The sequence below is a fragment of the Eubalaena glacialis genome, chromosome 15 (assembly GCF_028564815.1).
Source record: "Eubalaena glacialis isolate mEubGla1 chromosome 15, mEubGla1.1.hap2.+ XY, whole genome shotgun sequence".
In the NCBI taxonomy this organism is placed as follows: Eukaryota; Metazoa; Chordata; class Mammalia; order Artiodactyla; family Balaenidae; genus Eubalaena; species Eubalaena glacialis.
Genome location: NC_083730.1, coordinates 81,916,455 through 81,942,274, shown reverse-complemented (window position 1 = coordinate 81,942,274; position 25,820 = coordinate 81,916,455). Strand labels below are relative to the sequence as shown.

Below are 25,820 nucleotides of genomic sequence, written 5' to 3'. Positions count from 1 at the left end.
GTGACATCATTCTCTTTTTTTCTGTGATTTTATTTCAGGGGGAAATTTGCAGAGCTCTGTCCAGTAAGGCTGAATCAGGTGGGGTAAGGCTGAATCAGGTGGGAATGTGTCACTCAGTGCCGAGGAAGGGATGCCTTCTAGGGGCTTACCAGGTGTACTGGAACAACAGGAGATAAAGACCCAGCCAGCTCAGGTAACCCAGGTGGAGTCACTAAGGAAAACGTATAGGATCTGGACTGTGTATTCCCTCCAATTGGAGGAAGGAGGCTGGTTTCCACTCAGATCTTGTTGGAATGAGTAGGCACAGACTGGCTTGACATTAAAAGAAAAAGCTCCATTTAGAGAAAAAGGTGTCACTCCAGGAAGGGTTTTTGTAAAAATACCAGGTTAAGAGAAGAAGCAGATATGGAGCTAAGGATGACTGTTGTGTGAAGCGCTGCACCATTCTCAGTAGCTTTAACCCGGGGAAATGAAGACAGGGTAAGCATCAGCCAGAGGGCAAAGGCTGGGACAGATGCAGAGAGCTCTCAGGAAGGTGGGCATCCCATCAAACACCTGGACCAACTGGGAGCACCCGTGACAGGACCCAAATCACTGAGCACATCTGCCCCTTCATTGAGCAGCTTCTAAATGTGACCTTCCTTGTTTCTCTTTAAAACTCAATATCTAGGAGGGTCCCACAGTCAAATAAATACCTACAGGGTGCTGGCAAGAAACAAATGAGTGAGGGGGCTGCATGGGGGCTGGGGGGAACTGGAGAGCTCATGCCCTATGTAAAGGAGGCATCACCTCTCACTCCAGCTGTTTGCTGACATTGAGGAATGCAGACCATGTATGAATGCACCTTCCAATAACCCAAGAAAGCCAGAAATTTGTCTTTCATGTGAAACTTACAGTCATCTGTATGCCTGTGGGCTGTTGTTTGTAAAATCTGACCAGAGCCTTTTTGAAGCAAGTGATATCCTGGCTCTGAAGCAGACAGTTTTGTGCAGAACAGTTTATAGTTGGGTGGAAATTGAAATTTCATTTGAAATTGCCATTTTTGTAGGTCACAGAATGATTCAATATCTACAGTTGTACATGGTTCAACCTAATATTACCACATTCCCTAGACTGAAGTGTTCTGGTTGAAGCTTCATTCGACTGCAAAAATGTAACACAGGCATTTAGCAGCAAACCGGACCAGTGTTTCTTAAACTGTAATGTACATACCAATCACTCGGAGGTCTTCTTAAAAATGCAGATTCTGATTTGTAGGTCTGGGGTGGGGACTGAGACTCTGCATTTCTAACCAGCTCTTAGGTGATGTCTGTGGTCCATGACCACACCTTACATAGCAAGGCATTAGACCATGGCCATCATTGGTGATTTTACAAGCTCCACTGAGATCCCCCCCCCCTTCAGCTCTCCTTTTCCTAAATCCAAGTGCTGTTACCCAAATATGTGAAGTCTCATTTATTTCTTCTTTCATTTGTAGTGGGCTATTTATCACTTCTCTGCAACAGGTAAGAAGTGAACCAATCCCAGCCCTGCCTTTCTTCCTGGCAACCACCAGCTGGAATGGCCCTCTAGATATGGCATGGGCTCTCCAGTTCCCCACCGTCTCCACCAGTCCCTCTCACCTCCCGCCTGGGCTACTTCATTCAATAGCTGTAGACTTGGAGATTGAGACTTTGACATACTGAGCACCTACTATGTGCCCAGCAGTTTGCTGTGCATTGAGGGTCCAACAGTAAACCAGGGAACTGTGATCTCTGTCTTCAAGGTGCGTACATTCTCATAGTTCATTAGAATAATCCTTTTTGAGAACAAAGTTGTTACTCGATAAAAGCTGAGTAAATGAAGGAGTTGTAGCAGGGGTCTCTAATATGATAGTCTTAAGTTTTATTTTATTTTAAAAACTACATTATCACTTATGGCTGCCTTTAATCAACACTAAATAAACTAGCTTTTTTATCCTAATTATGAAATTGATCTATAATATTTACCTTGACAAGCAACTAGTATGGGGTCTGTGGACCCCTACAGGTCTCTGGGATATCTGAAAATCCTAGAATTATATGCACATCTTCTATGGCAATTTGCCCCTAACCCCCGCCTATCGGGGTATCCTCAGACCCCCCTGTTATCAATCCTGAAGAGGTGAATAGTAGTTGGGGATGGTTCACCAGGAGGGGATGGATGAGGAGAGAGTTGACTCTTTGGGCTTATTTTGAATAATCAAGAAACAGTATAGCCAGACAGAAAGGGCATGTACCAAGAAGGCTGCAGCTGACATGCTGAGATTAGCACTGCTGTTGAAAACAGGTCCCTGAGAAACTTTCCTAATTTCACAGGGAAGGCAAGGAAAATGAGCATGTAACCTGAGTTTGAGAAGAAATCATGCAACAGACCTGAATCCTAGTTCTGACTCTAAGAACTTTTGGCAAGTTCCTCCCCATCTATGAGCCTCAAACTCCTCATCTGTAAAATTAAGGTTAATGCAGTAACTTCTACACTTATTGCTTATTGGGTCAAGGAGTGCTTAGAAAATCGTATTAATGCTATGGACCCCCTCCCCATATAAATTCACATATGCACTAATTGTGTGCACTGAAAGTTTTGCACAGAATTCCAGGATTTTCGAGGATTCCTGAGCCCTGTAGGGGGCCCATAGACTCCATATTATGAATCATTGGAATAGAAAACTCCTAGAGTCCCTTTCAACTTCCAATTACTAAAATTATAGCTGGTGATCAGGCCAGCTGAAATAAAAATACACAGTAGTACCTGGAAAGTGATAAAAGCAAAGACTTTGAGCTGTCGTTATTTGTAGGTGAAGTGATTGCTTAAAAACTCTGAAACTGAACATTCTTGTGGCTAAAAAAGAGTTTAATATTTTTTTTTTAAAGCAAAGATTTTGAGTTCCCACACACTTGGTTTGAATCCCCACCATTGACACTAGCTGGGTAAACTTCTATGACTTAATTAACATCTTTGAGCCTCAGTTTCAACACCTATAAAATGGGAATAATAATATCATGTCCTTCATATGGTTGTTGCAAGAATGAAATTAGATAGTTCAATAAAGTTCTTACATATAAAAATGTTCAAAATATTAGGTTGAACTCTAGGAAAGTGGAGAATTTGATCATTTACAAAACTGCTAATTCCATATATTTCAACCTAATTAATAAAAATTTTATAAAAGATATTGCTTTGATAGCTGTTCATTTATTCAGTAAATATTTTTTCTGTGTTTACTAGGTGCTAACATATTCTAAGAAGAGAGTCAATTACATCTTTCAATTCAAAGCAGACCTATGCTGCCTTAGAGTTAAGTGACCAGCAGATGTATACCAAGCTCATACCTCCTTTGGTGAATTGTTTTCCCTCCTGTCCTTGACCCTTGGCCCTATGTCCATGCTAATATAGGGTAACTGCAAATGCATGTAGCCAATCTGAGAGTCTTGATCTTTTACTTAAGTTAAAACCATTTACATTTATTGTTATTACTGATGTATCCGACATATGTGAGTTATTCCTGCTATTGTAAGTTTGTGTTTTCTACTTAATGTATTCTCCCTTTGCTGAAATTCATTTTTAATTGATTCAAGCCTGTGTGGATGCTGTGATCTATTTACAAGGAACTTTTGAGTTAAGGGAGCAGATATTATCACTCCTCCCTTAAAATAATCATTCTTACTTCTTCTTCCTTCATGAGCACCTTTTGCCATCCTCTTGACCCAGCTTCCCTGCACCAGAGGCACCCAAGGATGCCAGGCATGAGGAGAAACTTGGTTGAGTTTCCATTACCAGTAAGCTATTTGGAGGATACTGTTCTTGATGTCCTCCTAAAAATAAAGACTCAACATTACCATTGCAGTTGACATTTACAGTTTACAAAGCACTCTTTCCAGCATCCGTCTTATTTAATCTTCACAAAAACCTTGGAAGCAGTTGTTATTACCTTTTCAATTTCACAAAATGAAATTGAGATTCAAAATATTAAAAATGACTTGCCCCAGATCAAATACCCAGTAAATGGCACAGCTGGGGAAATGAGCCAAGTCAAGTCTATTTGCTGTAATCCCCCTTAATTCTCAGAATTAAGGAAGTAATGGCATCAGGAAATGTTGACTCTTGAAATATACTAAACTAAATTATTTATTACTACTCAAGAAGGACAATTCTATCAAATGAGTTTCATTCATTCTTATCCTTTCTTTCATCCCATCATGTTCTATCTGCTTGTAGAAGCCAGAGCTGGAAAGTCCTTCTGGCCACTTCCTTGTTTCTAACCCCAGACATCAGTCACCAAATTTTGTTGACTCAACCTCCTAAATATCTCTTAAATCTACCCACTTTCCTCCTTCCTCCCTTTCACTACCCTAATCCTAACCACCATCATCTCTCATCTCTGGCCTGCAGCAGCCTCCTAACTGAGCTGCCCATAGCCAGCCTTGCTTTTCCATCCATCTTCCATCCAGCATCTTAATAAAATCTAAATCTAACCACAGAACTTCTTTTGTCAAATCCCTCCAGTGTTTGCCATCGCTATAAGAATAAAGTCCAAAATCTTTAACTTGACTCTCAAGAGAACTTCATGATCTAGCTCCTGAAGATCTCTCCAGCTTTGTAAGGTGTTGACTTTCTTCTCCAACCCCAGTGGACTTTGTCCAGTGCCTCAAACCTGCTCCCTCCCACCTCTAATGCCTTCTCTCCTCCACCCCTTGCACCCCTTCATCTGGCCAACTCTGCATCCTAACTCTTCTTCCAGGAAGCCTTCCTTGACCACCACCACTCAGACTATGTTAAGTGTCCTGTCCATGCTCCCATTAGCACCCTGTATTTCCACTTTGTTCTACTCACTATACTCGTGAGTAATATCTCTCTAATATCTAATATCTAATATCTCTCTCTACTCCCTGCTTCACCCCTGGCTTGGGAGATCTGAGGGTAGGAATGCTGTCTGTCTTGTCTATTCTTACATTCCCAGTGCCAAGCTCCTTGCCGACCCAGCTGGCAGCTATGTAAGGGTTAATGAATGAATAGGTGACGTGAATGAAAAAATAAAGGAAAGAAGAGAGGAAGGGAAGGAGAGAAAAGGGGAAAGAAAAAGAAAGTAAAAGAGGGTAAGTTTTATCGGGGGTAGAAAATATGTGCCATCTTCTTGTAATGACTCTTAAGAACTGTTTCAGAGACCACTGGTAATATGTTTCCTTTTTATAGTAATGAGACCACCCTCTTGGTCAAGATTATGTTCACATATCTGGGCTGAAATACTTCATTTTCCTCGAGGTGTCATCTAAAAATAATAGAAGCACCATGCACTTTACATGGATTATCCCATCAAATGTTTTCCCATTCACTTATCCCATGTAACTTATTGCTTCTGCTTGACAGATGAGGAGTCTGAGGCTAATAAATGGTAGAGGAGGGTCACAAACCCTTGTCTTTGCAGCTTCAATGCACATGCCTTCAACCCCTACATGACACTTAAGGTGATGCGGTGTGTCTGTCAAGAGTGGGGGCAAAGGTACATCTGTGAGGATTTTTGTGCCACTGAGGGGGTCCATGGATGGAAAGAATTTAAGAACCTTCACCCCAAACCCTGGAATTTTCTGTCTGTGGGATGGATATAGTGCTGTACAGCCAGCTGAACTAGTTCATAGAAATGAGCTTTGCAAAATGAAGATGAAATGAAGTTTTCATAATTCCCCGGATCTATTCCAACATAGGGATGACAGCTCTGTAGCTCTCTCCTGCTGATGGACTGGACCAGTAATACCCCCACCCCACCCTAGTGGTATTGACTCGTCACCAACTTCCAGGGTCTGAGTTTCTGGCTGCTTCTCTTGAGTACGTTCCAACACACCAAATTCTGTTCTTTCAGTATTCTGAGGAGGAGCCGGTGACAGGCTCCCATTCCATTGGAAAGCAGGACCAATCTGCGTGTCCACAGCTCTTACCTGGTCCTTCTGCACAAAGTACTTAAAGCAACATATGTCCACTGGACACTACAGACGGCCAGTAGAATAATGGCTGCTTGCGTTTTAATTATCAGTAACAGGAGTGGGGAAAGTATCCATTTATTGAGCACTTACCATTGCATATGGTGCATAGTAAGAACTCAGAAAATACTAATTATTATCTCATTCCATCCTCACACACACACCCTGAGGAGATGCTATTATCATTCCCATTTTATAGATGCAAAAACTATGACTCAGAGACACTAAGTCACTTGACCACCATCACAAAGCCACATGGAGAAGCTAAGGTTCAAATACAAGATAGTCTGACTTCAAAGACCTTGTTCTTTTTTTTAAAGGTGATACAAAAACATAGTACAAAATAAATGAACAATATGAAAGAATATGTAATAAAAGTGAGCTTCCTCCTCCAACCCCACCCTTTGCCTCCCAGTCCCCTTTCCCAGAAGCAACTTCCGTTACCAATATCTTGGGTGTTTTTCCAGAGATATTCAGTGGATCTCCAAGCTTCCATGGAAGTATAAACTAATACATACAATGGGTATGCAAATGTATTTATATATTGGTGTTCTCCACCTTGCTTTTTAAATTTAACAATGTGTCTTAAAAGATCATTCCCCATTGGTCCTTTTAGATCTAATCCCCCCCCCTATTTAATGCCTGCACTGTATTCCATTGCATGGATGTGCCATAGTTTATGTAGCAGTTCTCTATTAATGGATACTCAGATTTTCCCAATCTCTTGATATTCTGAACAACCTGCAAAGAAGAGGGGTGTGTGTGTGTGTGTGTGTAAGAATGTTTCTTCCAGTTTATCTGTAGGGGAAAGTCCTAAAAATTGAATTGCCAGGTCAAAGATCTGTGTATTTTCAATTTTGGTGTGGATATTGTCAAACTGCCATTCAAAGAGGCTGTACAAAGCAGCGACAGACGAGAGTGGGGATTTCACAAAGCCTCACATCAGGGTGTGCTGTCAAACGCTAAACAGTCCTTCATTCTCACTCTCCTGACTCTGAGGCCCCTTCCTGCCCCTGAGGTGTGGGCATTATTAGATCTGGAAGGATCATGGACAAACTGTAGTCATGAAACTGGGGGAATTATGTGGCGGGGGAGACCCCCTGGCACCAGGGTGCCTGTGTCTCTGGGATCCCTAAGACACGGAACGCCAACTTAACCCCCTGGCTTAGAGAGGTTGGCGGGTTTGTAGCTGTGACTTGCTGGAGTGGGAGAAAGCACGTCAGTTTGACTCCCAGGTGGCGTCCTCTCTGGGGAAAGATTGCAAATTAGCAGTTCGGCAGATGTAAGGAAGTTGGTTGTTTTGCTGTGTTTTGTTGTTTGGTTTTTTTTAAAGAGCACAGTTGGGTTACGGTTTTGGTCTTTTGTTTTTATTGGGGGTGGTGATATTTTGGTTTTAAGACATGGAGGGCTTGGGATTTGTTTTTAAATGAGATTGGAGGGAGATGGGAAACAGGGTCGTGACTCCATTAGAGATTTTGTGGGTGTTCGAACTGAAAACAGCCAGGAGTTCTTCACAGGCTGGATGTTGTTTTCTTTAATATTTAGTGGTAATACACATTAAAATGGTAATACCTGTGATTTTAAAATAATAATTTAAATGATATTCAAATAGAAAAAAAGGTAGTGCAAAGTCTGTCTCCGTCCTACTACTAATGTCTAATATTTCTCCTAAGATGCAGCCAGTGATACACGTTCCTTCCAGAATATTCTCTACATTTATATGTGCAGAATGTATGCATTTGCACCTTTCTTTTTTCACCTAATGATATACCTTGGAACTCATTTCCTACCTGTAAATAGAGATCTGCATCATTTTTTAAATGAAACATTCATTGCACAGATGGGTTAGATTTCAAACGACATTCGGACAGCAAGATGTTGGGTCCTGGACTATTAGCCTAGGTGACCCCCTACTATGACCTCTCTCTTCACATGGTTTGAGGTGGGTCTTCTCTCTCCCCCACTCTTACCCCCATCACACCTAATATTCCCAGTGGTCAACCTCAAAAAGTGGCGAGATGTTTGCTCACCGTCTGTGTCACTTTTCTGGCTTCTTTAGAAAGCAGGAGTATCTTCTGCCTGCCTAGATTATTAGTAGATGCTCGAGGGGACCTCAGGGACAGTGGGGTGGCAGGGAGGAACTCTGGTCCAGGAGCCACGAGAGTCAGACTCTAGACCTCCACTGCCCAATGACAATGCACTGTGAGCACGTGTGTGATTTTTAACTGTATAGTAGATGCATTTAAAAGCATCAAAAGCAACAGGTGAAATTAATTTTCATAATTGTGCTTAATCCAGTATACCGAAAACATGATCCTTTCAACATGTAGTCAATATTGGAAATTATTGAGATATCTGACATTCTTTTTTTCCTCCTAGTCTTTGAGACCCCATGTAGATTTCACTCTTTTTAAAATTTATTTATTTATTTATTTATTTATTTTTGGCTGTGTTGGGTGTTCGTTGCTGTGTGTGGGCTTTCTCTAGTTGCGGCAAGCAGGGGCTACTCTTCGTTGCAGTGCATGGGCTTCTCATTGTGGTGGCTTCTCTTGTTGTAGAGCACGGGCTCTAGGCGCGTGGGCTTCAGTAGTTGTGGCATGCGGGCTCAGTAGTTGTGGCTCACGGGCTCTAGAGCGCAGGCTCAGTAGTTGTGACGCATGGGCTTAGTTGCTCTGCAGCATGTGGGATCTTCCTGGACCAGAGCTCAAAGCCATGTCCCCTGCACTGGCAGGCGGATTCTTAACCACTGCGCCACCAGGGAAGTCGAGATTTCACTCTTATGTCACATCTCAAGGAACCAGTCACAATTCAGGGGTTCCGTGGCCACATGTGGCTAGTGGCTGCCCTATTGGACAGACAGCTCTAGACACCCCGAACTCTGGCTGATCCATGTTGAATCAACACCCTCCCCCTCGCTTCCCCAGGCCTCTGTTTCCTTATTTTTGAGTAGGGGAGCTGGGCAATCTTTTGGATTTTAATGGCTGCTCATCATCCTAACATGGGCCGACTTTCAGTGCTAAGAATGAAAAGCCATGGGCAAGCCAGGACAAGCGGTTCTCCCTATTGTAGCTTAATGTCCACATCTGTAAAATGGGGATGATTGAACGTGATGAGTCAGGGTGAGGATGACAAGTATGGCAGCTGATGAGGATGTGTTTTGGGGGAGGCATCATCTTAGGGGATTGTCTTTAGGATTAGGATCAACCCTGGTGAGTGCCCAGCACCCACTCGCTTAGAGCCAGGGCTGCCCTCTAGTTTACTTCTCTGAACCTCAGTCACCTTGTCCTTCTGTAAAGTGGGGATAAAAACGACACGTGCTTTACAGAGTGGCTGTCAGGATGAAATAAGACACCTGTGCAGAGGGTTCAGCACTGTGCTTAGCACACAGTAAACTCTCCATCACTAGAAACTGCTACAGTTACCATCCCTCCAGATGCAGACATGGGCCCAGGATGGGGAGTGGCGTACCCAAGGTCACACAGCGAGACGGTAGTAGCAGACGCTGGTCTATTTTGGCTCCCTCCTCCTCCCTGGCAGGCATCCCCAAAAGTCAGCCGTGAATTTCTTCGCAGCAAGGTAAATGAAATAAATACACCTGAAACCACTGAACTACTCCAGTGAGGCCTGGGTCCAAGTATTGTTTCCATGGTATGTGCTGTGGCGTGCATATGCATGTGATGTGTTTAAAATCGCGGCTCCAAAGGTCTGAGCTAGGTTGGTGGGATACCCAGCACCCATCTTCCTGTATCCAGTGCCTCATACCATGACTGGCGTGAGATTCCTCTGTGTGCTTTCAAGCATAGGGCCCCCTTCTAGATGGCACATGACGTACATCTGGAGAGGCTGTGACGGAGGAGAACGTGCACTGAATTAATAGCCAGGAAGCCCGAATCACTATATATTATGTAACAATAACAGGAAGCCGTTTCTTCTGAGCATTTGCTCTGTGAAGTTACTGAAACCCTTGCACTTACTATTTTATTTAATCCTCCCAGTTACCCAGGGAGGGAGGAATTACTTGACCCATTTTACAGATAAGGAAGCTGAGGTTCAGAGAAAATAAAGAACTCACCCAGAAACACACAGATAGAGCCAGAAAGGACCTTAAAAATCTTCCCTGTGGCAGAAGGGGAGACAACCATCCCGGGCGGCCCAGGATTGAGGAGGCTCCTGGATACTTGACATTCCCAAAGCAGGACAAGATGGTCTCCTTCTAGCAGCTTAGTGTATTCTTTGGGAATATCGAACCTGATCACGGTCAGCAGGAGGATGAAAATATGGCAGCAGATGAAGATGTGTTTGGGGTGGGGGGAAGAGGGATAGTGTTGAGGGATTATTATTAAGATTAGGATTTTGCCCCTGGTGAAGGTTCAGAAGCCACTTGCTTAGACAGAGAGCTTGTTCACCCCCACCCTGTCTCTCAGCAGACGCTGAATATCACTGCCTCTCCTAAGCCCTGCCTCTTTCCAGTTCCTTCCAAAGATCAAGCTGTCTTTCTAGGGCCACAGTCTGAGAAACAGCACGTCAATTTCCCAAGCACCAGCCAACAGCCTCCCCTGATTTAGAAAGCAGCTGAGAAAGAGAGGGAAAGCTGGGCGTGGCCAGAGAGGTTTGTGGGTTGCTTTATTTCTTTTTTCTTTTTTTTTTTTTTAATTAATTTATTTATTTTTGGCCACATTGGGTCTTCGTTGCGGTGTGCGGGCTTCTCATTGTGGTGGCTTCTCTTGTTGTGGAGCACAGGCTCTAAGTGCACGGGCTTCAGTAGTTGTGGCACGTGGGCTCAGTTGTTGTGGCTCGCAGGATCTAGAGCGCAGGCTCAGTAGTTGTGGCTTGTGGGCTCAGTAGTTGTGGCTCGTGGGCTCTAGAGTGCAGGCTCAGTAGTTGTGGTGCACGGGCTTAGTTGCTCCGCAGCATGTGGGATCTTCCCGGACCAGGGCTCGAACCCGTGTCCCTTGCATTGGCAGGCGGATTCTTAACCACTGCACCACCAGGGAAGTCCCTATTTCTTTTTTCTTAAGCCAAGTCCTGTCTCTGTCCTTTGGTAAGTTCTGGCCCAAGCCAGTGTGGGGAAGAAGAGAACTGGGGGGCCCCGCCTCCCCAAGAGCTCACCTTCAAGTCCCTTCTTGAATTAAAGAACGGAGCCCAAATGCCAAACTTGGACACTCAGGAGAGATCTGGAGGTCCCAGCTGTCTCTGCCTGCAACTAAACAATGAGCATCCTGGGTTTGGTACCCAGAAAAATGGGGCTCCGGGAGAGTTAAGGAAGCAACAGCCGGGGCGGGGGCTGGGGCCCAGGTAGGGAGGTGGACCAGTCCTCCCCAGTGAGGAATGACATAGCGGTTCTGGATGGTTTTCTCTGCAAACCAGAACCCCGGCAGCAAGATGCTGAAAGACACTCCGCCTGTCAACACATGGGCCGCACACGCTCACACACACAGCAGAGAAATGACACAGCACGAGGGCGATGCATGAATACACAGAGAGAAACACACACACACGGCGACGCCAGATGGAGAAGGCAGCCCGGGCTGGGTCTGGGTGTTCATGATCCCCTCACCCACAGAGAGGGGCTGGCGGAGTTGCATAACGCAAGCTGCAAAAGGGAGAGGTTGAACTTGCTAACCACCACCCACCTTGAGGGGGATCCAGGAGGTAGTGCCTCCTTCTCAGGGTGTCATCTGCACCCACCCCCTGCTCTCAGAGGCAGCAGGAGTTTATCAGCTGCCCCAGCCCTGGGGTGACCCCGGGAAGTCGCTAAAAGGGAAACAAGGAAGTGTCACTTTGTTAGTAGTGGCAGATGGGGGCTCCCTCCTTGTGCAAAGGAATTCTGAGGATGCTGGCAGCAAGGGCTGCCAGGGTAGAGAGGAGACTGAGGCTTGGGCTGGGGGACAGGAAAAGAGATGGAGGGATTCTCTTCCACCCCTACCCCCCGACCCCACCCGCAAACCACAGATCACCTGCCACCCCCCAGACACGTAAGACACACTTCCACAGCTGCCCGCTGTGCACGTGCCACAGGTGCACACACCTCACCTGGGCCACAGCATCTCCAGCTGGCCTCCCTATGGGCCTTTGGTATCCCATTTATTTCTCTGAGCCTGGGGGAGCTGGTGGGAGTTGCAAAAATCACTAGATTATAAACTTTTTTAAACTAGAGTATAAACTTAAAAGCTCAGGCTCAAGAGTGGAGCAGATCTGAGTTCAAATCCTCCCTTCACCATCATTCTCCACATGACCTTGGACAAGTCACTGAACCTGCCCAAGTTTCAGTCTTCTCGGCGGTTGAAGGGTTACTGTGAAAATCAAAGGAGATAAAAAATTAAGAATGTACGTGCTCAGCAAGTGCCCACTGTCTTTAGTCTTTGGGGCTTTTTCTTCTTCATTCCACAAATATTCGTTGAGCACCAGCTGTGTGTTTATCTAACAGTCCATGCTTCCTAATGTTTCTCTGTTAGGGTTTCAGACAGTCTGTGGTACACAAATGCTCTCCAGAGTTTGGTGTGGACCCATGTCTTTGGTATTTATTATACCAGTTTTGGCTTATCATGGTATGGAATGTGGCCAAGTCTGTCCTTTTGAACCTGGATTGTCGATAATTACAAAAATGGTCATAAAGTCCAGTTGACATCCCTCATCGGTGGTTCCATGGAAGGTCGTGTCATTCCCTGTCCCGTGGGTTTGTTGTGGGCGGGCTTTGGGAGTAGCCAGAATGGAGAGCCCAGTGGTCTTTGTCGGCCGAGCTCCTGACCTGAGGATGGAAAACGGTGCAAAACTCAGAGGGCCAAAGGCTGTGTGACAGGTTGGAGTGGTGACTTCTTGCGGTGGGAAAGAGATAAGAGAGGTCTTCTGGTTCTTGCCATTTGATTTTTGGGGCTGACCGTCAGTGGTTTCCCCCAAGGAGCCCCTCGGTCTCACAGGGCTTTGATCCTGAGGGTGAAACCAGGCAATATGCAGCTACCTGCAAAGGTATGCCCCTCGAGGAAGAAGGATTTCATTTCTAGGTTGGCTTCAGAACTCCAGAGCATCTTATGGCTAGACTTCTCAGTTGGCTGTGTTTCCCATGTTAGTTTTGAAGGTGGTGTTGGACACTCCACATCCATCTCTCTTTTTTAATTCTTTTCTTCCCCTCCCTTTTTCCTTCTCTTGACCTCAGGAGGCCCCAGATTGGATCTGCGTCTAACGGGATGGCGATGCCCCGGGGATAGTCCCCGCTAGCATGCGTCACCTCTAGACACATCCACCAGACACGTTTGCTCCCCGGTCTGCCTGACCTGTTGCTTAGGGACACGTCCCACTGCTTCCCCTGACGTCTGCCTGATCAACCATCGCTTCCTTAGAGAATAAGGAAGGAGGCAGACACAGGAAATCATGCCACCGACAGCCCAACGACAATGAGTGAGTGACGCTGAGTTGACGTCAAAGGCAGAGAAGACCAAGACCAAGAGCAGCTCCCTCTCCAGACTCCCCTTGGCCCCTGCAGCGCCAGCCCCCGGCTCCTCCTCTCGTCACGGCCAGAAGCCTGGCTGCTCCCGGCGAAATCGTCTCGGCTTGACACATTTTGAGGTCTTCCGACCCTTGGACACTAGACACCATGGAGAATCACATGTTCAGCGTTAAGCAGATCCAACCCAATGTCATTTCTGTCCGCCTCTTCAAGCGCAAAGTGGGGGGCCTGGGGTTCCTGGTGAAGGAGAGGGTGAGCAAGCCACCTGTGATCATCTCCGACCTGATTCGAGGGGGCGCCGCGGAGCAGAGCGGCCTCATCCAGGCTGGGGACATCATTCTCGCCGTCAACGGCCAGCCCTTGGTGGACCTGAGCTATGACAGCGCCCTGGAGGTGCTCAGAGGTATTGCCTCCGAGACCCATGTGGTCCTCATTCTGAGGGGTCCCGAGGGCTTCACCACGCACCTGGAGACCACTTTCACTGGGGACGGGACCCCCAAGACCATCCGGGTGACACGGCCCCTGGGTCCCCCAACCACAGCCGTCGATCTGTCCCACCAGTCATCAGCCAGCAAAGAGCAGACCCTGGCAGTGGACGGAGCCACGGGTCCTGGCAATGGGCCGCAGCACGTGCCAGACCAGGGGCAGGAAGCTGGCTCGCTCTCCCACACCAATGGCCTGGCTCCCAGGCCCCCAAGCCAGGACCCTGCCAAGAAAAGTTCTGGGGAGAACAATAAACTGCTCAAAGAGATAGAGCCTGTGCTGAATCTTCTCACCAGTGGGGGCAAAGGGGTCAACGGAGGGGGACCTGCCAAAGCGGAGACAAAGGACGCAGAAATCCAGGTGAACAGGTAAGCTTCACAGGGGCACGTGTGTGCACGTGTGTGCACGTGTGTTGTACGCGAGCACGTGTTGCGACTGTCTCACAGCCCGGAGGCTAACCTGAGTGTCTCAGTCTCCTGCACACGTACGTCCCGTCCACTCAACCACACTTGCCTCTTGCCCTGAAAATTGCTGTTGCAGGAATGCAGTGGGCGTAATGTCTAGCACGTATCTCTTGCCATGAAACCCAGAGTTCATAATCCTGGTAGCTGAGGTCCTGTCTTCCAGCAACCCCACAAGGTAGGGATTTTTGCAATCCACATTTCACGAGTGGGAAGACAGAGGGTCAGAGAGGAGAGGGCTTTCCCGAGGTCACCCGATGATGACAGGCACATGTACATGGCAGGCTTGGGCGTGGGTGGATGCCGAGGCTCTGGGGAGAGAGGCAGCGCCGAGAGCTGAGAGCTGGGTAACCCTCAGCCCAAGCTAGCTCTCTCCTGGTGATGGCCGGTCCAGGGCAAGGAAGCTTTGAAAAGGAGGAAATGGAGGCAAAGTAGAGAATTGGCCCTGACGCCCCCAAAACACTGGAATTGCTCAGGTTATATGGGAGCCAAGGCTAGCACTTGAAGAGCTGGGTACCAGCCCCTCTGTATTTGCCAGATTGGCATTTTCTGAATCTCTGGGGAAGGAGAGCTGGCAACACAGTGGGTGATTCTAGCTCCTTCTCTGGCGAGGAGTCAGCAGCTGGGCCAGGTGGTCGGGAACTAGTCAGGAGAGAGAGAACAGTTTCTCTCCGCCTTCTTCCACTTCCATCTAAGGTCTAGCCCTGACCCTTCAGCCCGCAGTGTTACTAGGCAGACCCTTCTTATTTACACAGGGAGGCTCTGGTCTGAGCCCCCCAGAAATCCAGGCCGAGATTTCCCAGCCCCCTCCTCAAGGACTCCTGAGTGTCCCAAGAGCATTTAGAGGTCACCAGGAAGTCCCCTGGAGGCCTGGATTAAAGTAGCTCCCCAAGCCCCTGAATGTATTCGTTTAACAAATGTTTGTTGAGGACCTACTGTGTGCCACACTGTTCTGGCACTGGGATAGAGCAATGAATAGACAAGTCCTCTGACCTTGAGAGTGAATGAAATTGACAAACCCCCTGACCTTTGGAAGCTTACAGTACAGTGGGGAAGATGAAGATGTAAACTACGTAGACCGTTCGTCATACGTGCTAAGTAGATAAACAGAGCAGGGAAGGGGTTAGCAAGTGTTGGGGAGGGTGACATTTCAGATCGGAAGCTGGTGGGTCTCACTAGGAAGGCAACATGGGAGGACCCAGAGGAAGGGGGAGAGGGAGGCTCGCAGCTTCATGGGGGAGGGGTGTTCCAGGCAGAGGGAGTGGCAGGTGCCAAGGTCCTGCGGTCAAGTGTGCCTGACACATTTGAGGAACTGCATGGGATCCAGTCCTCCTTCCTGGTGGGGCGGCCCCCAAACTGCCCATTGGTGGGCCCCTCAGTCCGTGGAGCCCACCCCGGCCACCATTGCATCCTGGGGCTTTTCCAGCATCTGACACCAGGGCAAAAACTGAACCAATGCCAGCAAGACCCCAAGTAGGAAGGTGGAGGCTCTGTCAGAAGGCTTGGGCAGAGGGGAGACAAAGGGCACCTGCTGCCCGTCCAGCCCCTGCCCTCCCAGCCACCCCTTCTCACTCCTGTGAGTTCCCTGCACACACCCTGGAGCCTGCCCGACACCTTGGGTCCTGTCTCCACAAGAGACAGCGAGTCTTGGACCCAAAACACAGGCCATGGTGTGGGCAGAGTTGGGGGCCCCCAGTGCCCTGCTGTCCATTTCCAGAGCTGGGGGCCAGGATCAGTCCTCGAGGTTCTCCTGGTGGCAGGGACCTGGTGCCTGATTCTCCCTCAACTAGGGAGGTCCCCCAGGCTAGAATCCAGCCCTCAAAGCAGCCACCTCCCAGGGGTCCCTACAGCAACACACCCAGTGGAGATGACGTGTTGAGCCTTGAGATAGCTTCTGGGCAGCCAGCAGGCCCCCCAAGTCTCACTCCGTGGACTTAAATTCTAAGGCAGCTGTATAGTCCAGAATCAATCACTGGCCTTGTTTTCCAGGAGGCATTGGAAGTGTCCATCCTCAGAGGCTCCTGGGCACGGCCTTCCCCTCCTAATCCTATACATGCCCCCCATCCTCAGCACCACCTCTCCCAGGAGGCGCAGCAAGGCAGTGAATGGGGCCATCTCACCGTGCAGGGCAGCTGAACCCCTGTACTAATGTCCCATGTACTTGGTTCTGATTCTCAGCTGGGCACAGGGTGGGCGTGAGGTGTGAGCCTCAGGGGGTTCTATTTCAGTCCCACCCTGGCCCCGGGAGCCTGAATCACCAGGTATGATGTGGAGAAGTCCCTCCTATCACTAGGAGCTGGGCTCTCCATCCAAGGAGCCAATGTGACTCCCTCTCCCAGCTGACAGTCCGGAGACAGGACTGTCGGCTGGAAGAGGCCGGAGACAGGACACCAGACTGAGATGAGATCGTCGAGTGTAACGAACTTCAATGGGAGCCCTCTTTGCAGCCAGGCCCCAAGGGGCTTCTCCAAACACCATCTCAGGGAAGCAGCCTTGTGTCCCCAAGAATGAAGGAGGGACACAGCGGTCTGCTGTGGGGTCCTGCTCCCGCAGACCTATTTTACCACCTCAGGAGGTTACATCTGAGCTCTCAGCTGCCCTCATCCATTCAGGGTCCTCCATCCAGGGAGCCCACATCAGTCTCACGTGCAGTGTGATTGACCAAAATTAGCTGAAAAAACTGCTTTGGTGGAGGCATGATGTGGGAGAAAGTGACCCAGGGCAAGCATATGCCTCCATGAAACCCACTAAGATGAATGGTTCTAAGGCTGAGTAATACTGTGTAATAGCATGTGTTCCCCCAGCTCAATGGCTAGATGCGAAGCTCCCCCCCTTTTTTTAACAAATATTTTTAAATGTTCCCTTCACTAACCAGAAGCTCATTCATGGAGCATAAAACCTACCCACACTTTACATTTTGTAAATCAATATAACGCCCTAACTATAAAATAAAGGAGATAGAGCATAAAAGTCATTTATAATAAAAGAGCCTATAATTTAATATATCAGTGCACAGGCATGGCTCCACCGGAATGTCACACGTTTGCACCTAAAGATAGACTTGCTGCAAACACGACGGCGTCAAATGCAGATTGACACAGGTGTGTTGTGTTGGCAACTCAAATGCCACCTGCAGCGTCACCTTGGTGATGTGATTTTCCAAAATGGTGAATGATTCCTGATAAAACGATGTCCTGTCTTTCTTTGATTTACCCAACAGTTGGCATGGAAAGTTCAGTATAATTTAAAGCCAAATTTATACGTAAGCCCAAATTGAGATCTTGGCTGAGAAATTTAAGCATGCTTTTTTATCTAAATGGATGTCCAAAGTTTGTGTGGCGGTCTGGATCCTTCTTCCTTGAGTGGGTTTGTCGCTGGTATTGCAGGAGGTCCCTCACCCCCCATGACACCTCCCTCCCGCTGTGATGCCAGGAGCATCTGCCATCACCGTAACAACCACAAAAGCGCTCCCACAAATTGTCAAACTGTCTGCTCACGGCTGAAATAAGTGTCTCGTTACGAATCAGTGTCCCAAGTCAGGAAATGCAACTCAGAGGCAGCATGTTCTTCAGGGCCCCTCTTGGGGCTGCTGGCCTGGGAGGATTCAAGCCCCTTGGAGCACAGGGCTGCCTGGAAATGACTCATCCTCCCAGGGGCCTCTCCATCCAGGCTGCTTTTTGGGGTGGGGTCAGACTGGCATCCCAGATGTTAGATGACAATGAGGCCAGCTGCCTGCCAGGCCCAGAGCCCCACATCCAGGTCACACTCAGTGTCCGTGGCTTCTGGGTCCGAGCAGAGGCTGGGCCATCACTGGTTCTCAGCAGCGACCTTGACTCTTCTGCCCTCTTGGCCTCCTTTTCTTCCTCCGTCCTGTCCTCTTGGCTGTGGACTTATTCCCCTGCTCTGTCTAATCCCTTTCCCTCATGGGGCACCCCTAGTCCTGTTGTTTGGCGTGCTGGCCCTTATTTATGGAGAGAAGTGATATTTACTTTAGACAGAGTCTCATCCCTTCATCCCAGGGGGAGTTGGCCCTGGCAGGCGGTGGCAGCAGGTGAGGGATGGTCAGGAAGGAAGGTGGTGATTTGGGGACCTTCTGTACTTGGGAGCGGTCACTTTAAAATGCTGCATGTCAGAGGATATCCAGGTTGCTCAGCTTGCTGCCCTGAAGGAGGGTTCTAAAGAGGCCAAGGTCTCCGGTCCAGCATCCATCTGGACTAGCTGGTGAGCCTCGCCCTGCGCTCTGATAACTTCTCATCCACTCACAGGGCCCTTGGTTACTTACAAGAGTACCTTCGCAACAGTCAGCTCTTCAGAGCTTGCATGAATTCAGCTCCCTAAGTAGCACCTGTAGTTTTAGCCCCCGTTTATATAAGAAGGAACTAACGCTCAGAGAGGTGAAGCAACTTGCCCAGGGTCACACAGCACTGGCCACAGGGTTCTATCCAGGTTCTACCTAGACGTCTCACAGTGAGTGTCTACAGTTAAAGAGAAACCAGACAAGGGAATGTGGCTGGAGGAACGGAAGTCAATTTCAACCCTAGAGAATCAGCTTAGTTGGGGGAGGTGGCCTCCTTCTATGACAAGCCTGAGTTTTATCATCATCATGTTGGTCAGCCTCTGCTGAGCACTCCAGGTGGGCCTGGCCCCAGGCTATGGTCTTTACATCAAGTACTTCACTTTCTCTGCATAGCATCCCGTTTTTCTGATAAGGAAACCAAGGCTCAGAGAGGTGCAGTCACTTGTGCGAGGTCACACAGCCAGCCCATGGCAAAGCCGGAACTCGACCCTAAACCCATGCTCTTGACCTCTACTAACTTTGTAGATTGCACTGTTGGCCACAGTGCCCTTGACCACTAGCCATCAAATTTCTGAGGACATCAGAATATTTTCTCAGTCTGAAGGGGAAACTGAGGCCCTGAGGTTGTCATCTACTAAAGACAGCCCCCCCTGGAGAACTGATCTCAGACCAACCAATGACACCATTGATTCCAGGACTGTCTGCATTAGAGAATCTCCTCCTAGGCTGCACTTGACAGGCCTCATGGCTTTGAATCACTCTGGTGGCATTTTTCAACTAAGGAATTGACTCCGGTAACTTTGTCATCACGCTGCATCTGGGTTCAGCTTTTCATTCTCACCCTGAACATTCGAATGTGAGTGGCTTCCCCAGTCCATCCTTTCCTGGGCGGGGGACAGAGGTCCTATTTATAGCAGTTATTGCTCTTGCTCTGTGCCCTCCTCCCATCTACATCCCTGCCACCTGGTCTAGTGGGCACCCAGACCCTCATTCTGGGGCAGAGCTATGGAAACAAGCCCACCCACCTCAAATTGCATGTAACCAGAGGGCTTCTCTCCATCTTTCAGTCGCTGGATATTTATGGAGCATCTATTCTGCCTCAGATACTGTCCTAAGAGCTGGGGATCCACTGATGATCCATTATAGAGTCATATCATAGGCAAGAAACGAATAATAAACAAATAGACACATGCAATCATTTTAGTTAGTGATACATGATGTGAAGGAAATAATACATTGACTTTAAGAGAAGCGGCTTGGGGTTGGGTAGCACATTCGATCGGAAGGTCAGGGAAGGCTTCTCTGAAGGCATTTATACCGAGGCCAGAAGGTGTGAACCATGTGAAATCTAGGGAAGTGTGTTCCTGGCAGAGGGTACAGCAGGAGCAAAGGTCCTAAGGCAGGGATGAGGTTGATATGTTCAAGGAACTGAAAGGAGGAGGCCTGTGGGGCTTGAGTTCAGCCAATAGGAGGAGAGTGGTAGGCAGTGAGGTCGGACACCTGGGCAGGGGCCATCAACCATCCCACCACCGTGCCATCCCCGTCCCTGTCACCACCCACTCATTGTATCAGCCATCATTCCTGTGGCTACTGTAACAAATGACCACAAACTTGGTGCCTTAAAAGAACACATCTTTATTCTCTTACATTCTGGAGGTCTTAAGTCTGGAGGCTCTAGAGGAGATGCTGTTTCCTGGCCTTTCCCAGGTTCTAGAGCTGCATCCCTTGCATCCCTTGGCTTATGGCCCCTTCCACCATCTTCAAAGCCAGCAGCACACCTACCATTTGGCTCCATGGTCACACGGCCTTCCTCTTCTGTGGTCAAATCTCCCTCTGCTTCCTTCTTATAAAGATAGTTGTAACAACTTTTAGGGCCCAACCAGATAATCCAGGATAATCTTCCTATTTTCAAGATCCTTAGTTTAAGCACAGTTGCAAAGATGCTTTGTCCACGCAAGGTAACATATATGGGTTCCAGAGACTAGGACTGGGTATCTTTGGAGGCTGTTACTCAGCCTACCGTGTTCATCCACCAAGCTCCCTCCCCAAGCAGTGCCGTGGCCAGGCCCTGGACAGGCCGATAGCTGTCCCCGTCACCATCACCATCAAGTCTCACTGGACTGGGCTCAGTGGCCTTGCTTCTGGATCCACCCACCGCCACCCCCCACCCCGCCCCCTTTGCCGCTCACCAGCTACATAGTTTAGGAAAACCCCTTGACCTCTCTGGGCCTAACTTAGTTCCTCCATCGGTAAAAATGGTACATGCACAAGATGAGCCCTAAGATTCCTTCCAGAACAACCGTCAGGTTCTTCCTGAAGGTCAACGGTAGCCATGCTTATTGCAGGCCAAGTACCTGACCGGTCCACCTCCTGTGAAGCCATACCCGGAAGGTTTACTGCTGCCTTCGACCTCTCTGGAACATCACTCCAAGAGGAGGAACTGCGACATCCCTTTAGGTCAGAGGTCACATACTGGGGGTTGAAGGTCATGAGTAGATCTCCCATGGGTTTTATCTGGCCTGCAGAGTTTACTGAAAAAGTGAATTTGTGGCAAAATAGATAAATCAAGAGATTTTACATTAAAACCGATTTTGAGCTTCTCAAAAAATAGATCAGAAGAGCTGTTAGCAAGAAGCCCACATCCTGGAGAGGCAATCAGCCATGGGAGCTGGGGTCCAAACTCAGCCCCAGCCCCCCAGCCTGGAGCCTATAGACACGAGCTGGAGAATTCTGCCCCACTTTTTTTTTTTTTTTTTTCAATATATTTATTTATTTATTTATTTTTGGCTGCGTTGGGTTTTCGTTGCTGTGCGCGGGCTTTCTCTAGTTGCAGCGAGCGGGGGCTACTCTTCATTGCGGTGGCTTCTCTTGTTGCAGAGCACGGGCTCTAGGCACGCGGGCTTCAGTAGTTGTGGCACATGGGCTCAGTAGTTGTGGCTCGTGGGCTCTAGAGTGCAGGCTCAGTAGTTGTGGCGCTCGGGTTCAGTTGCTCTGCGGCATGTGGGATCTTCCCTGACCAGGGCTCGAACCCGTGTCCCCTGCATTGGCAGGCGGATTCTTAACCACTGTGCCACTGGGGAAGTCCCTGCCCAGCTTTGGTGACGTTAGGAATGAGAGTCAGAGTTGTTCCTGAGCTCAGAGGCCCTCGCCTCACTTCTCAGCTACAGCACTTGCCATGGAATTCCCGCTCTGAAGAGCATACTTTTCTCTTTATCAAGAACTTCCCCCCACTCCGGCGGGATGAAATCTAGCAGGAAAGCTGCACAGCGACCCCACACCCACGTCCACCGCCCCCAAGTCTTCCAGCTTCAGCTCAGCTCCCATCATCCGCAACCAGGTAGAGGCGGAAGCCAAAGGCCGTTGGAGTGTGGAGGGCAAGAAGGGGGCTCGGAGAGAGTGTGGTGTCTGCCGAGAGATGCGGGCAGGGCTTCCTGCCAGGGCCGGCTGCTCCTTGGCGGCCTCCTCTCCTGCTTGGGCCAGAGCAAGCCGTCCCCACCTCCAGGCTGCGCCCTGCACACAGGCCAGGCCCACCTGCTCCCCATCCTGGGTCCTCGGGGTGGGTTAGTGGTCAGCACTGGGCCGACCAGCATACGTGCAAACTCCCTGTGGAGTCAGGCCCAGGACCCCCATCCCCCCTGCATGAGGGATCAGGGGAGCCTCGGTTGGAAGGATCTGGCAAAGGTCCTCAGAAGGTTTAGAGATGCTAGACCAGCTCTTGGCTTGAGTATGATGATGCAGGCAGTCAAGTGGAAGAAAGGGGCTTTAGTTTAGTCCTTGCCAAAAAGCACAGAAAATGCTCACCAGGTAGGAGGGAGAGCATCCTACCTGATCTTATGGGGGGAGGCTAAGGGGGGGAGCAGAGGAGCCGGGGGGAGGGTGACATTTCTAACCAGGAGGGGACCTTGCCGCTCACTCCAAGAGTCTAGCTCAGAGCTCTCCAAGAGAAATGGGTCTTCAAGGGTATCCTTGGCCGATGTGGGGTGCTTTTGACAATGCAGATTTCAGGCTTCCCACTATTTCAGACTCTCCAGGGGGTGGGCTCAGGGGAATTTTAACAAGCCCTTCAATGGATTCTGATGCACCCGGAAGTTTGAGAACCACCAAACATGACCACATGATGGCTCTGGCCTCGCTGGTCTACCAGATTGCCAAGTCCACTGGAGGGTTCCAGGGGGATAAGGACACTGAGAGTACGTGGCAGCCACTTAGTGAAGGCAGGTTCCTCAGTCCCATCTGTAAACAAGGGACAACTAGTAAATAAATCCTCAAAGACCCTTGTGTGGGCGTGGAGCAAGGATGGAAGGAACTGGGAAGCATGGGATTGGGGTTCTCGGCTGCAGCTAAGCTGTGCTTCTCAACAGGGAGGAGTATATTTCTCCCCCTGCCCACGGGGACATTGGGCAATGTCTAGACATTTTTGGATGTCACAACTGGTGGTGGGGTGATGGGGGATGTTACTGGTATCTAGTGGGGAGAGACCAGGGATGCTGCTAAACATCCTACAATGCACAGGACAGCCCTCACCACAAAGAATTATCAGACCCCAAATATCAAGAGCTCCAGGCTGAGAAACCCTGATCTAAATCAAGACCCCTCAGGCAGCTGGGCAGGACAGAGCCTCAAGAGTACTGGCAAAGGAGAGTCACCATCCAGGCTTCTCAGAAGTCAAGCCAGGCCCCAAACACTTCCATCTGTGGGCTCCCAGGGTGTTTACTTAAATGAAGCAATGATACGTTGGAGTTACCAAAATTGCATTCAGCTGATAAATACATTCACCACCTCCGCCTCATTTGGGGGGGATATTTGCTGTCTAGATTTGAGGTTCTTCACGAGTGTGAGGTCCAATCAAATGGCTCCCCTTCCCCATAAGCCCTGCTCACAGTGAGTCTCAGCTGGGAGAACAGCGAGGAGGAGACATTTGATTTCCAAGCTTCCTCCACTTCTCACTGGTGGTATGATCTCGACAAGTTACTTAATCTCTCTGGGCTTCAATTTCCTTAGCTGTAAATAAAGATAAATTTAGTTCATGTTTGGTTAGTGCTGACTATGTACTAGGCATTTTACAAGCATGACCTTGTGTAACCCCCAGGAGAGGTGGCATGTGAAATGGGCCTTGAAGGGCGAATAGGAGTTGGCTCACAGCAGAGGGAAATGAAAGGGCATCCTGGGGAGGGCAAGGATAAATGTAGGGGTGGACATAGTGTGCTCGTTGGGAAGAGAGGAGAGTGGAGATCAGGGCTAAGAGTGATGGGAGGTGTGAGTCTAGAAAGGAAGCAGAGAATTCCCAAATTTCTGGGCTCTGTGGACAAGACATGATATGCAGTAACTCAATGGAATATTACTCAGCCATAAAAAAAAGAATGAAATAGTGCCATCTGCAGCAACATGGATGGACCTAGAGATTATCATACTAAGTGAAGATAAGTCAGACAGAGAAAGACACATATCATATGATATCACTTATATGTGGAATCTAAAAAAATGATACAAATGAACTTATTTACAAGCCAGAAATAGACTCACAGACATAGAAAAAAAACTTATGGCTACTAAAGGGGACAGTGGGAGAGGGGAGATAAACTAAGAGTTTGGGATTAACATATACACACTACTATATATAAAATAGGTAAAAAAACAAGGTCCTGCTATATAGCACAGGGAACTATACTCAATATCTTGTAACAACCTATAATGGAAAGGAATCCGAAAAAGCATATATGTATGTATAACTGAATCCCTTTGCTGTACACTTGAAACTAACACGACATTGTAAATTAACTATACTTCAATTAAAAAAAAAGAAAGGTCTGAATACAGACATCCTGCCTGGGCCCCCATAAGCCCCCAGGGAAGACGCCCCTTTCTCAGGTGGAAGCCTTATATGCCTTCAGTCTTTAGAGACATTAAGCCTTCGGCCAGCACTGCCCAATGCTATGCCACTAGCTATAAAGTGAAATAAAATTAAAAATGCAATTCCTCAGTGACAATAGGCACATTTCAAGTATTCAGTTGCCTTATGTGGGCCGAGGCTAAAAAACCGACAACACAGGCAGACACGGAATGTTTCCATTGACTCAGGAAGTTCTCCTAGACCATGCTGGCTTAGAGGAATCTTGACTGTTTTATAAAGAACGAGCATTTTCCTTTCTCTGTTTCTGTCTGATCAGCCTGTAAGCAAATTAGTAGTCAAAGCAATAGCAGATGCCACAGGCTAAGCGCCGTAAGCTTTACCTCATTTAACCATTGCAGTAACCCCGTGAACTGGGTATTATTATTAACCCTATTTTGGAGATGAGTATACTGAGAATTAGAAAGGTTAAGTATCGAGAATATCCAAAGTCACACAGCTTATGACCAGCAAAGCTAAGAGTTGAACCCAGCTCTACCCAATCCACAGCCCATGTCTTAACCAGTAGGCTGAACGGCCCATACGAACCCAGCAAGAGGATACCTCCCACTCATGGCCATAAACCACATATTCATTCCCCTCAGACCTGGTTATCACTGACAGACTTGGGGTGGGGGTGGGAGCTGAGAACGTACCTAACTCTACTTCTGATTTTGTCCCCGGGTGCAGGAAGCAAAATAGCTCCCCATCAGGCGCTAATGGGTGTTCCCTATGGTCCCATGTTAAAAATATTCTTCCCCTGCTCATCGTAGGACTCTTAAATAAGTTTGTGTTGACAGAACACTTCAAATGCATTATTTCAACGAAGGTGTTAAAGGCTTTAAAAAAAAAAAAAGGTTGATAAAATTAATTCTCCCTGCAGATTCACACAAGACAAGCCATGTGAGCCGTTTCAGAGTTGCCTAGGTAATTTTAACCCTGTAGTTTTTGTAAACTGACCTCATTCAGTGAGAGATGTTGGATTCCTTGCTCTTTAGCCTCTGGCTTAGCGTAAGCATCCTGACTCTTTTTTCCCGTCTCTGTTTAAAAAAAAAAGAAGGATCTGAGCCGAGCATCAGTTAGACCTAGTTTCAAATCCCAGCTCTGCTGTGTGCTTACTGCTGGACCTTGGGAAATTTACATAACCTCTCTGAGCTCAGTTTTTGCATCTGTAAAATAGGGCTTTTAATATCTGTTGAGATTAAATGAAATAACTTCTGTGCTGGCACCTGGTACATTACGGACACTCAAACAG

At 48.2% G+C, this 25,820-nt stretch overlaps 1 protein-coding gene across 1 annotated transcript in view; it reads left to right on the top strand.

Annotated features, from left to right (window-relative positions):
• The window catches only part of NOS1 (nitric oxide synthase 1), a 183,764-nt gene that overhangs the window by 81,092 nt on the left and 76,852 nt on the right, over positions 1 to 25,820 (top strand). Inside the window, 1 exon segment of the mRNA XM_061170420.1 lies at positions 13,147 to 14,288. Coding sequence (XP_061026403.1) covers positions 13,585 to 14,288 — 704 coding nt within the window. The 5' untranslated portion in view covers positions 13,147 to 13,584.